The sequence below is a fragment of the Phaseolus vulgaris genome, chromosome 3 (genome assembly GCF_051622355.1).
Source record: "Phaseolus vulgaris cultivar YP4 chromosome 3, ASM5162235v1, whole genome shotgun sequence".
NCBI classification, from domain to species: domain Eukaryota; kingdom Viridiplantae; phylum Streptophyta; class Magnoliopsida; order Fabales; family Fabaceae; genus Phaseolus; species Phaseolus vulgaris.
In genome coordinates, this window is record NC_143500.1 from 2,252,276 (window position 1) to 2,266,311 (window position 14,036).

General features: G+C 36.7%; 3 protein-coding genes across 3 annotated transcripts; all 3 read right to left on the reverse strand.

The window, feature by feature from the left end:
• Positions 1–2,820: 2,820 nt before the first annotated feature.
• On the reverse strand, positions 2,821–5,426 carry LOC137805723 (pentatricopeptide repeat-containing protein At5g66520). The gene has a single exon (XM_068605657.2). The coding sequence runs from the start codon at positions 5,097–5,099 to the stop codon at positions 3,663–3,665; it is 1,437 nt and encodes a 478-aa protein (XP_068461758.2). The 5' UTR covers positions 5,100–5,426; the 3' UTR covers positions 2,821–3,662.
• Positions 5,427–5,970: 544 nt separating this feature from the next.
• LOC137806055 (pentatricopeptide repeat-containing protein At5g56310) lies at positions 5,971–8,066 on the reverse strand. Its single transcript, XM_068605978.2, has one exon. It carries the CDS (start codon positions 7,742–7,744, stop codon positions 6,077–6,079), a length of 1,668 nt encoding a protein of 555 aa, XP_068462079.2. The 5' UTR covers positions 7,745–8,066; the 3' UTR covers positions 5,971–6,076.
• Positions 8,067–8,697: 631 nt separating this feature from the next.
• On the reverse strand, positions 8,698–13,580 carry LOC137806059 (ribosomal RNA small subunit methyltransferase J). Its single transcript, XM_068605982.2, has 6 exons — positions 13,027–13,580; positions 12,848–12,946; positions 12,038–12,215; positions 10,138–10,235; positions 9,430–9,491; positions 8,698–9,133 (listed from the first exon to the last, which is right to left on the reverse strand). Exons 1-6 carry the CDS (start codon positions 13,462–13,464, stop codon positions 9,022–9,024), a joined length of 987 nt encoding a protein of 328 aa, XP_068462083.2. The 5' UTR covers positions 13,465–13,580; the 3' UTR covers positions 8,698–9,021.
• Positions 13,581–14,036: the final 456 nt, after the last annotated feature.

Here is a 14,036-nt window from a genome sequence, read left to right on the forward strand (position 1 = left end):
CAGGCTTAGTGACGAATGTCTCTTAAAAATTTCAGACCAAAATACCCAAGGAGTAAGGCGCAGTAAGTCCCAGACCGAGAGTGAACAAAACCGGTTTTCCGAAAACGAAACGTCCTGGCTTTTCTTCCCCGTATCTTCTTTTTGTGATTCGTTTATGGACGTTCCTCCTTGCCTAGGTGCAAACAACATACGAAAGTGCTTGTGTGAATTTTTTTCAGCGCAGTACGGACCCAGAATGAAATTGCAGAAATTATGCCGGAATTTCACAAGTTTCGGTAGAGGATAGCCTTGGTTTTTACAAAATTTTTGAAAAATTCTTCCGGAATGGTTTTTCCTGAAATTCCACCCAAGAGTCTCCACTGAATTTGGGACAAAACGGGAAAAATTTCAGGTCAAACGGATGAGTATACACCCACGAAAAGAATCAAACAGTTTCACACACAAACGAACCTTCCTTTCAGCCCTGGCAGTGACGAATAAAAAATTTATTGCCAATCTTGTGGGACGAATCTGGGGCTCAAACCTCAGCCAAAACTCAACAGACACAGTGAAGAATGTCTGGTAAAAATTTCAGACCAAAATACCCAAGGAGTAATGCGCAGTAAGTCCCAGACCGAGAGTGAACAAAACCGGTTTTCCGAAAACGAAACGTCCTGGCTTTTCTTTCCCGTATCTTCTTTTTGTGATTCGTTTATGGACGTTCCTCTTTGCCTGGGTGCAAACAACATACGAAAGTGCTTGTGTGAATTTTTTTCAGCGCAGTACGGACCCAGAATGAAATTGCAGAAATTAGGCCGGAATTTCACAAGTTTCGGTAGAGGATAGCCTTGGTTTTTACAAAATTTCTGAAAAATTCTTCCGGAATGGTTTTTTCCTGAAATTCCACCCAAGAATCTCCACTGAATTTGGGACAAAACGGGACAAATTTCAGGTCAAACCGATGAGTATTCACCCACGAAAAGAATCAAACAGTTTCACACACAAACGAACCTTCCTTTCAGCCCTGGCAGTGACGAATAAAAAATTTATTGCCAATCTTGTGGGACGAATCTGGGGCTCACACCTCAGCCAAAACTCAACAGACACAGTGACGAATGTCTGGTAAAAATTTCAGACCAAAATACCCAAGGAGTAAGGCGCAGTAAGTCCCAGACCGAGAGTGAACAAAACCGGTTTTCCGAAAACGAAACGTCCTGGCTTTTATTCCCCGTATCTTCTTTTTGTGATTCGTTTATGGACGTTCCTCCTTGCCTGGGTGCAAACAACATACGAAAGTGCTTGTGTGAATTTTTTTCAGCTCAGTACGGACCCAGAATGAAATTGCAGAAATTAGGCCGGAATTTCACAAGTTTCTGTAGAGGATAGCCTTGGTTTTTACAAAATTTCTGAAAAATTCTTCCGGAATGGTTTTTTCCTGAAATTCCACCCAAGAATCTCCACTGAATTTGGGACAAAACGGGACAAATTTCAGGTCAAACGGATGAGTATTCACCCACGAAAAGAATCAAACAGTTTCGCACACAAACGAACCTTCCTTTCAGCCCTGGCAGTGACGAATAAAATATTTATTGCCAATCTTGTGGGACGAATCTGGGGCTCAAACCTCAGCCAAAACTCAACAGACACAGTGACGAATGTCTGGTAAAAATTTCAGACCAAAATACCCAAGGAGTAAGGCGCAGTAAGTCCCAGACCGAGAGTGAACAAAACCGGTTTTCCGAAAACGAAACGTCCTGGCTTTTCTTCCCCGTATCTTCTTTTTGTGATTCGTTTATGGACGTTCCTCCTTGCCTGGGTGCAAACAACATACGAAAGTGCCTGTGTGAATTTTTTTCAGCGCAGTACGGACCCAGAATGAAATTGCAGAAATTAGGCCGGAATTTCACAAGTTTCGGTAGAGGATAGCCTTGGTTTTTACAAAATTTCTGAAAAATTCTTCCGGAATGGTTTTTTTCCTGAAATTCCACCCAAGAATCTCCACTGAATTTGGGACAAAACGGGACAAATTTCAGGTCAAACGGATGAGTATTCACCCACGAAAAAAATCAAACAGTTTCACACACAAACGAACCTTCCTTTCAGCCCTGGCAGTGACGAATAAAATTTTATTGTCAATCCTGTGGGACGAATCTGGGGCTCAAACCTCAGCCAAAACTCAAAACTGTTTTTGGTTTCCAAAATCTTAAGGTTACCATTGTAATCTTAACTGTTTTTGGTTCTTAAGTTGTGTGATGTTTGGGCATTTAGAGTTTTCACGAGCCATATCTGGTTAGTAAGTATACTTTCCCAAAATCTCAAGGGTTTGTGGTTCTTGAATTGTGATGTTGGAAAATTAGAGCTTTAGTAGCTCAATAAGTTATTATTTAAATATATTTAATTTGAAGTTTTTAAAACATTAATTATTTGTTAAAATGATTTTTTTGTCATTTTCCAATTTTAATTTATATTCCTTCTTTTTAAAAGTATGAAAAAATATTTTAATAATTTATTATATTATTTAATTGATTTAATTTTTCATCTCATTAATCAACTCTATTACTAGTTTTCTCTATATTTTTTTTTACTTTTTATTTTCTTTTTTCTCCATCCAAATAATCTCTATACATATTCTTCAATTTTTCTTTTCTTTTTTCAGTGAAAAAATATAAAACTACTTACATAAACATTTACACAAGTTATTTTGAATTAAAATAAATATATATATAGCATGAAAATAATTTTAAAATTAATATGTAAGATATATAAATAAATATCTAGCATTATATAAATTTAAAATTTTACAAAAATGTTAATATTAACTCTAGTTAAGCGTCACTTGTATAATGGAATTTGCTGTGAAAGGGCTTATCACCAGAAAGTCACGACAATAGCTCCGAACAGTTGCTTGGTTACTACCTTTTTTTTATTGCTTTCCTTTGCCGTCAAATTCTTAATTACAATGTCGGAATTAAGTTAATTTTGCAATTAGTGTTGCGTACTAAGAAGCCACACGGATACAGGCACGGATACGGCGGATACGAGCACGGATACGACACAGACACGGAGATACGGGTAAACTGGAAATTATAGGACACGGGACACGGCTATATATAAATTAAAATGTAGTAATATATTTTGTTATATGAAAAAAAATAAAAAATAAAACATAATGTTTAACTTTTACTTTTTGAAAATTTTAATATTTTGTTTGAGATTTTGTTTAGATTTTATCAGAGATTTAGTGTGGAAGAGAAGAGATCTTTAAAACATTGAAGGGCGTTTTTTTTTCTAGCTTTTCTGGCATGTCCAAGGAGGGAAACGTGCCTCCTCCGGCGTATCGAGAAAGAGGGTCGTTTCCGGCCAACAAAAGGCGTCTGACACCGTGTCAGGCACACGCTTCCTTCGTGTGTCAGTGGTGTATCGGAAACACCGACGGCGCCATTTTAGCCGTATCCGAGCTTCACAGGTTGTGTATCTGGAGGCATGGAAGCCACTGAGTATCAGTGCTCGGAGTGGTCCTTGCTGGGGAAGATTGGCCCTATGATCCTGAAAGAAAGGAGATGAGGAGGAGGATACAATCTTCAGGCACACTCTCCTCAGATTCTTGCATTTATCTGGTGAAAGCTTCATTGACTCGGACAGTTCAAACCTTCAATCGATGCTGTTGAGTGTTAATGTAAATGTTATAACAATGTTTCAATAGTCTCTTTCTCCAACGCCAATCCAAGAATGCCGAAGCTATTTCCAGGGTGTGGTTTCTGAATTCGCCTTTGCTGCATTAATCTTCTTTCTTTGTGCATTTCATTCCATAGACCGGTACTAGCATACACGTTTGCAAGAAGAACATAATCACTGCTATGGTCAGGTTCCAATTCCAACAGATGGTTCCTTATCTTCTCACCAAGTTGAACATTTCCATGAAGTCGACACGCAGCTAACAAAGTCCTCCATACAATTGCATTGCACTCCACTGGCATGTTCTTTATCAAATTGTATGCATCATCAACTAAACCAGCTCGACCCAAAAGGTCCACCATGCACCCATAGTGCTTTGTTGTGGGTTGGATGTTATAATCTCTGTCCATAATATCTATCCATTTTCTACCTTCATCAATCAATCCTCCATGGCTACAAGCACTTAGAACCCCCAAGAATGTAACATCATTCGGTCTATCCACATTCTGTTGTAACATCTTCGCGAAAAGCGCCAATGCCTCCTCTCCATTACCATGTGAAGCAAGACCAAGAATCATGACATTCCATGAAATCACATTCTTCCTTTTCATGCTGCTAAATATGTGGTAGGCTTCTTCCACTGCTCCACACTTTGCATACATGTCAATTAGGGAATTGGAGACCGATGTATCTTCACCAAGCTTAGAATGTTTTTGTACAAGAGAATAATGAATTCGCCTCCCAAAACCGAGGGCTCCTATTGCACCACACGCTGAGAGGGTCACTACAAGAGTGGCATGATCCGGTTGCAGGCCACTCCGCAGCATTTTAGCAAACAGATGGAGAGCTTGCGTATAATTCCGACAATGCACATGACAATTTATGATAGAGTTCCAAGCCACTAAATCAGCATTTGGAATTTCATCAAACAGGCGGTGAGCGGTTTCTATGTCCTTCGCCATACCGTACATGTGAATCAGAGAATTCCTGACGTAAGTATGAGTTTGGAGTCCTAGTTTAAGGATGTTGCAATGAAGTTGCTTTCCAAGTATAACAGATCTGAATCCAGCAATGATTTTAAGAATGAAAGAGAATGTGAAAGTGTCAATTGCTGCCACATCGCATTTTCCCTGCAGCATTCTCCTGAACAAGTCAATGGCCTTCTCTGGTTGGCGAGTCATCCCAAATCCCCTGATCATGGTGTTCCATATAAACGCATCGGGTTTATCGATTCTGTCAAAAACCCTGACAGCGTAATTGATATCTCCATGACCTGAAACCGCGCAAAACTCAATGATCTTTCCCACCACAAGCGGGGTATTATGGAAACCACTCTGTACAACACGACTCTGCATCTCCTTCAACTGCTTCATGCTGGAACACTGCTTCAAAAGTATCAAAAGACTTTGTTGAGCCTTCCAAAATGCTCCGTCTTTGGGACTCATTGCAATACTGCATCTCGAGCGGAGCAGGTCGCGCGGTGGTGGCGGTTCGTGCAGTCGCGGTTGTCCCGGGTCGCAGGTCGACGGTGGTGCCGTATAGCGTTAGAGATGGGTGGTGTGGAATTAGAGTTGCATTGTTCTATAGTGTGATTTAGGGAATTAGGGTTTTCTTACTCTGTGATTTAGGGAATTAGGGTTTTGTTTTTTTATTGGGCTACACTAAATTCGTTTTTTTTATTAAGGTGCAGATTTTTGTTTTGTTTGAAGTGCTCTCTGTTTTTTTTTTTAATTGGGAAAACTAAATTTTATTTTTATTATTAGACCGCATTAAATTAGGTTTTTTTATTTAATTGAGATGCAGAGTACTCTTTGTTATTTAATTGTTGTTAATTTATTTTTTTTACCTATTTTAAATAATTATATTATTAAAATATTATATATTTTTTTATGTAAAAGAAACTCTTACGAATTATAACTTTAACTTTTATGAGTCTAAGTAAATTCTTCAGTTTTACAACTTTTATTATAAAATTGGAAATTCAATTTTTATATAAAGTGTGGAATGCAATAGTCCATAATTTTTCACTTAGCCCGTGTTTTCCTTTTACCAGTTATCCTTTTAGATATAGAATTCTTCTAAAAGTGTACTTTCTACAATAAAATTCTTCTCAAGTATTTAGAATGGTTATGAAACTTTCTCAATTCAACTTACTTATATAAAGTTGATAGTTTGTCCATTAAAATAACATTTAGTCCATTAAAGCAATCATTATCGCTGAAAAAATAATAATTAAATGTTTTAATAAATAATTGCTCTTTAAGTTGTTAATAAGTTAAAAATATTTTTATAATCCGTTAAAATTTCACTGTACAATTTGAATCTAAACAAGAAACTTCAAAATTATTTTTCTACAGCCTATACAAGATCGAAACTAAAAAAGATTACTCAGACTAGAATTTCATAATCCACCTACTCATAGTTAGAAGCATAAAAACTCATGATGAACATCAATCATCTTGAGTTGCCCGTTTATGCTTTGTAGGACATGACAAATGTCAACAAATTTGATGTTTAACTTGTCTCCGGAGATGAATTCATATACTGTATTGTTCAACTCAACAAAACTGATACCTGCCACCTTTTCCATGCGCGTGTCCCGCATAACCTTCCTCACCATACCAGCTTCCTTCCACCTACCAAGCGCAGAGTAAGTATTGGACAGAAGCGAATAATTTCCACAATTATGGGGCTCCATCACACTCAGATGACGCAAAGCTTCCTTTGCCAGCGCAACATCACCGTATCTATTCGAAGCAGAAAGAAGGGATCCCCACACAGCTGCATTTGCTTCACACGGCATCAACCTAACTAGCTCCTTTGCTTCTTCAAGATACCCACCACGTCCAAGCAAATCCACCATGCAACCGTAGTGCTCTATCTTGGGTTCAATTCCAAATCTTTTTCTCATACACGTGAAATAATGGCGCCCCAGTTCAACCAATCCAACATGGCTACAAGCAGAAAGAATGGTGATGAAGGTGACTTCATTTGGCTTCACTCCAGCCTTCTCCATGCAAGAAAACAGCTCAAGGGCCTCCTTTCCCATGCCATGTAAAGCAAGTCCACCTATCATGGTTGTCCACGTTACAATCGTTTTTCGCTCCATGCCCTCAAAAACTTGGCGCGCTTTACCTATGTCACCTGATTTGGCATACATGTCTATGAGAGAGTTACAAAGAGATACAATCTCAGGCAGTTTATGCCTTTCAATGTAGCTGTGAATCCACACTCCCAACTCAAGAGCACCCAAGTCTGCACACGCAGAGAGCGCAGCCAAAATGGCAATTTTATCCGGCTGCACATTGTGCACCAGCATAGTGCGGAAAAGCGTGATGGCCTGATGGGGACAGTGTGTGCGCGTGTATCCCGAAATAAGACAAGTCCATGAAACAACATCCCTGTCTTTTTCAGGCATAGTTTCAAACAGGTTGCGGGCATTGGAAAGATCACCCACCTTGGCGTAACCTGCGAGCATAGCGTTCCAGAGAGAAACGTGTTGGAAAGTGGCGGCATCGAATAGTTTGCGAGCTGAGGAAACGTTGGCGCATGAGGAATACATGTGAATGAGGGAGGTGAGGACATTGGGATGTGTGATGAAGCCGGAAAGAATGGCTTGAGAATGAATCTGGTGGCCGACATGGAGGAAGGATGAAGAAACAACGGCTTTGAGAGCAAAAGGGAAAGAGTAAGAGTCGGGTCGCAAACCGAGGAGGCGAATGGCGTTGAAGAGAGAAATGGCGCGAGTGGGATTGTGTGAAGATAGAGCCCAGATGAGGTTGTTGTAGAGATAGATGCTGGGTCGGTGGTTGTGGATGAAAATGGAATAGGCGAAGAAGGGAAAGCCCAGAGAAGCTGAGGCGTATATAAATCGGGCCAGTAGAATGTCATCTTTGTCCAAAGCTCTGGTGAGCATGAAGCATTGTGTTTGCTGAAGATGACTCAGATTGGAGCAACGGCGAAGCAGCTTCTCTGCTTCTGAATCTGCATGCTCTGATCTTGGAAGCCATGAGAAGAAGCATGAACCACTCCATGACCGTTGCAGACACTGCCTTGCATCACGCACCTTTCCATTCAATGCCAAATTCATAGATGACCACTGCTGTTAAGGAACTGGATAACACGATCATATGTATTTATTTGTATGTGTAGAACAAGGGTCTTTGTATGAGATTTTCAATCAAGTTCGTGTTTCTTGTTCAACACATCGATCCAAGGGACTTGTGTTCTGATCCAGCACTCATCAAATTGTGTCTTCATCTTGATTTTGTCAAAATTGTTTGGGGAGAAAAGGATTTCTTGGAATACATGGAACTATAACTTGACTCTATGACTGAAATTGGTTTCATTCCACAACTGTAAACAAGTTAGGATGTTGGACTTTTGCTCTAAGAATATTCTTGTTCACCCTTAGCTGCAATCTTTCACATTTATATAATTTTTATGAATTAAATTTATGTTTAGTTGGTGAATTTACTTGAGTTTGATGTTTGTGCTCTAAAAATTTTAACAGGATAAAGTTAATACACATTTTCATTACCTTATTACTTTAATGGTCTTTGATTGTAAGGTTCTTCATTAACTTCTATTGTATTGTTGAAAAAATATTTAAAAAAATTAAAAAAACTATTATTTTCTAAAAAAAAACTAATGTGAATGAAGGAATTAATCACAAAACTTTCAGCTTAAAGTAATTTTTGTTATATATATAATAAACAATGTATTTACACTCTTCCTTCTATTTTTATTATTAATAAGAATTTAAAAAAAATGCTTAGTTTTAGAATATAATCAATAATAGGGTGCAAAACATAATCCTCCAATCATGAAGGTTTAAAAAGTTAAAAAAAGACTACTCCAATGTCCAACGAAAAATAGCTCTGCCATATTACAACATTATATAAGACAGTTCCATGTCCAACGAAGGGGTGACTAATCCAAGAAAGTGGTGCCCAACCACACCATTTCAAACTGAAATAAGGACACAAAATTAGCTCTTTGTATGTCGAAGTGTGATACTAAAGGAACACATGATTCTATATCTATACCCAAATATATCTCTATAACAATTTTGTTAACCAATTTCTCCTGTGAGAGTCCAGTCTAAAACATCAATGCCGTTAAGACTGACCTAGAAGAGTTATAACAAAAATATCATGCAAATATGATAGATCTTGAAAGTATGTAAGAAGTTGCACTGAAAAGTACAAAAACTACAAAGCAATGACAATCACTGCCTTTTCCTCTCAAATTTTATCTTTTGGATGGGGCGGATGATGTTGTACAATTAATTTTTAGCATCAAGTTATTCTTTCGGCCATTTCGAACGCTAAACACTGCAATATGATTGCACTAAGAGGCCACGGATTAAGCGTCGTGACTAGCATCCTCTGAATCTGAATCATCAACCATCTTCTCAAGTGCATCAAGACTGCCAGCTTCAGAGACTGTGTGGATTCTGAGTTTGTCAGCATCTTCACTGAGAAAGGAAAACAAAACATTATCCCTTAGCATGTACAAGGGTTTGTCATTACTTCCTATGTTTTTATTTTGACGACAGAGACAGTTTGTTCATAAATAGAAAAAGGAAACATGTTCAAATGGATTTCTATCATGCTCCTACACATTCGTAGTCATCTGAACAGTTTAATCTTTTGCATAAGAATGCTGATAGAGTTAACAAATTTTTCCAGAAACTTCAAATGAAAGGGTGGTTCGAAGAAAGATTCCAGATATTGATTTAAACAACCATAAAAGCAAGCATATGGAGCATACTCTGTAACACCGAAGATTTCCTTTACGACTAAGGAGCTATCTCTTGAACAAAACTCCGGCAGCTGGAAACAGATTAGTAGGAGAAAAATTTAATCAAGTCATACATTAAACTTATAACAGACATAATAAAAACTTTGCTCATTAAATCCCTTTTAGATGCACAAGACTATCCACATACGAGACTCGGGTATGATATGTTTCCAAGACTTTTTACCCATGGCTTCAAAGTCACATACCGTCTACCAAGACTCACTCTCGTGAGCCTTTTCACTAAAATATTGAAAGACAAAAAATGTATTTAAAGTCACAGGGCAGCTGACTTAAAATTGTGTCAAGATTGACCCTGTCATGAGCCTTTTTAAAAAAATATGGAAAAAAATAATATCAAACTTTCAGAGCAGTAGCAATCACTTACTCCAATATTAAGCTAATAAATACCCAATAAATAAATACCAGATTTCTTCCTGAAACCATAATTAAACTAGGTGTAACCTTTTAAGAATTTCCCTAACACATTTAAAATTAAAAAAAAAAACAAAAAATCATTTCAGTGTTATGGTTTCTACTATTTGTTTAAGAAATCCTAGAAAAAAAAAATAAAAGCAATCATATCCAATGGTACCAAAATCATTTAAAAGTTCTTATTTTATGTTACATAAACAAATAGACTAACAGAATTTCTATCAAATTGAGAGTGTGGTCACTTACCTCGGACAGATAGAAGACCTTTCCAAAAAGGGCCTGGACAGCTATTTTTCTCTTGAAACCCTTTTCAGTATAACCTGACTTATCCATCACAATAGGGCCTAAAAATCATTTAAATGTAATCGCAGTCAGAGAATAAAAATAATGAGGTCCCGACTTTTAAAAAGAATCACTTAATTAAATTTATAAGGAAATATATTTCCCAAACTGAATGATAAAAAATTGAAGGGGAGTTCTCTACCGATCTTTCTATCTCCCAAGTTACAGCTAAGTAAGGATAAAGGATAAGGATAAAGAAAGAATCTCCGACGGTGATGCTCTTTCTAATTGGTTATCTCCTGTCTATTCTAACTATCCCTTTTGCATATTCTTTATTCAGCTAATCACAGCAGGAAAAGGTAAGGTGGTTAGTACAGCTATATCTGAACTATTATAAATAGTTCTAAGAGGGTAAGAAAAGGGATTTTTGGGAGAAAAGAAAAATAGAAGGATAGTTGGAGAGCGAAGTTCCTGGAATAAATTTGTGTTGTTGTATTCTTTCCATTTCTGGACTCTATCTCTACTACATTGGTGTGGGGACTAAGATTAAGGAGGGCAATAAAATTCAAGGTTGTTTCTTTTCTTTCCTATTCTAATATCAGTTCTATCAACTGGTATTCAGAGCAAGGATCTTGCACTGTGGTGTGTTTTGAGGGGTATGGTGAAGACGAGGATGGAATCAAGAATGGATGGGTTAACAATCCATATTTGATAGCTGCAATAAACAATTAACAAATGATTTCAAGAAGTCTGTCCACATAGCAAGGATAACTAACATACTTGGCAAACATGATGCACACAATTATATGGTTCAACTTGAGGGAGAATGTCAAGATATGACATAGATTTGGTTCGCTTTACTTCTGTTTATATTTGATTTTAATTTTATTTGTATTAATCATGATAACCTACTTTTAGGAGTTGATGTATCTTACATTCTTAGGATCATATCTTTAGATTTACTTTAATTCTTCCATTATTTTTAGCCTTTAGTTGTGAACATATGTAGACCACCTAAATCAATCAAAAAATACAGTTATTCCCTATTTTCTTGTGGGATCTCCAATATGACAAACCTCTGTAATGTTTACTCCTTTTAGAAGATAGTTAGTCGAAAGAAAGAAACCGTGAAAGTCATCAATATGTAACCATATATTCCTTTATGTAATTACAATAGCACATATCAAGAAGATAAAAGGGCATTTAGATAGTGTCTTTGGAAGGAAAAGATAAAATGGCATCCATAATTCAGCAGGTTGTTTAGAGTCCCTACTATGTAAGAAGATAGCTGATTTAGTCCCTATTTATTGCACAAGTACATTTTTTTACTCCATAACCTTCCAGTTATTTACTATTAAAAATTATTCCATTTAGGCAATACAAGAATTATTTTCAATGACAAATTTATACTTAAATTCAATGCCAAATAAGCCAAAGAAAAATTCAAGTAACATCAAATAAATTTGCCTCTGTTATTACATGGCCACCTATATATTAGACCGCTTTCAATTAACATCAACTATAGCAAGAAGCCCGAAAGGAAATTACAACAATTAACAATATTTTTTGTTGTACACTTCTCGCATTTAAAAACCATTTGAACTAAGCCAGTGCGTGTGGATTGATGGTCACAGGTTCAAATTAACATGCCACCACTATGTGTATATATACACTGCTGTTGCGAAGATAATTATTACATAATTAGAGCAGATTCTGTTTTCTATTTATTAGGACAGATTTGATATCTTTTGGTGATTTGATTTTATGAGAATTTGATTACTTTTCCTAGATCTTAACTAAAACATACAACCATTCACCAAGGGTGATCAACTAAACATCCAGCCCAATGTTAAAAATACATTACCTTTGTCTTGCACAATTCGTCGTGAAATTTCATTCAGAATCTCGGCAACGTGTGAATCACTTAACATAGAAGCTTTTCTCAGCTGAATTAAATCAGCTACCAAGTCAGGATTGAATGGTTTCTCATTTAGAGCATAGCGGATATACTTGCGCAAAATTTCTTCCAAACCAAAACCTGTCTGCATGTGAGCATACAGTTGTTAGTACCTAAAATCATAGACACATATGCACAAGCATACAGAAGTATCCGAGCAAGCAAAAAGAAACTGATTTTTCCCCAGAGATTTTCCTCAGAAAACAAATGGAAAGCAAGGAAATAGTTCCTGACAAAGACTGATAGTAAGATCCTTTACATTGAAAAACCCCAAACAATTTCACCTTGTCATGTCTCATGCTTAGAAATGAAACAAGAACCCATAATTTATTTTTTCTAAGGTCATACAAGCAAAAAAGTAATTAGTTACTCTGTGAAGTACATGAAATCCACCATATGTAAGTAATGCCATAATTATAGTAATACTAAACCAAGGTTTATTTCTCTTTCATGTTAAGATTTTGTGCTTCTTTTAGTACATTAGATTTATGGCTGTCTGTCTTAAAAAGTAGATTTGCTCCTATTTCAACACTATAAATAGACTTGTAACATAAGAACTGTCTCACTTGTATATACTATAATTTGGTCTCCCAATAATGATCCAGCGAAAACATGATTGACCCAACAACAATAGTGTAGCAGGAAACACATTGGGGCTCTCGATAGTTATTGTTGAGAGTTTGAAATGGTGAAATGAAGAAGTAACAGTGAAAGTACCTTATTCTGAATTTGGTTGAGAGGTTCTTGCGTAACTTGGTCTCGTCCGTTTCGAAATAATTCATCCAAGGACTTGCATAAGGTGGCATTTTTACTGACCTGGAAAAGAAGGGCACCCAAAAAAAGTTAGCGAAAGGTCAAAAAACGTTGAAGCGGAGGGAATGATGAAAGTGAGAGACCAATTTGCGGCGTTTTGCTTTGGGAGAAGACAACTTCTTGACGGTCTTGACGAAGGCGATGAGGAAAGTGAGAGCAGCGTAAGAGAGAGGAATGGCGAGAATCCAAGGGAGAGAGGTGGGACCCACTCTGGGACCGGGAATGGCTTGGGTAACGGAGCCGGTGAACTCAACGAGGTCCAAAGCCTTCTCCTGAATCCATGGCAGCTCCTCCTCCACTTCCACCTCCACTTCCTTCACTTTCTCCATTTCTTTCTCTTGCTTCGTAGCGTTGTTGTTGGAGTTTGGCGTGGCTAAGCATGTTGTGGAAAACGGTGTGCGTCGTGGGAAGAGAAGAGTGAAAGTTGTGCATTTGGTTGAGTGAAAAGGGATTGGCGAGTGTTTTCTGGGAGGAAGAAACTGAGAAGCAATAGAACTACACTGAGAAGAAGTAAAAGCCATTTTCAGAAAAACCTCAATCCTCAGTTTTCTCTTCTACCTTCGCCGCTGTTCCCTTTGGCTCTTCTTTTTAGGTTTAATTCTATTTTCTATATGAGTAAGGTATGGGGGTGATTTTCTCTTAATTATAATTTTCTACCTTATTTTATATTACTTTCTTAAATTAGAAGTTAACTCATAATATTCAGAGTCAAAAGATTATTATTTTGATGTCAATTATTTAGAATTAATAAATTAATTAGTTTTTAAAGAAATGTGTTTGCCATATTGTGTTGTAGTATTTATATATAAACACTTATTTAATTAAGGATGTTGTAGAATTAAAATATTATTTTCTATTTCAAGTATATGTTGATTATTGTAAAAAATAATAATTAACATTAAGTTTAATTACTCTTTTAGTTCCTTAACATGTTAAGGGACAAAAATGAATTTTGTTGTTACGTTTTTAAAATGTTTGATGTGATTTCAATTTTTTTTTAAATATCAAATATGATTATATTTTATATTGTCTTCGGCAATCTAAAACAAAAAATTTGAAAAAAAACATTCCAATCCAATCCAAATATTTTCTA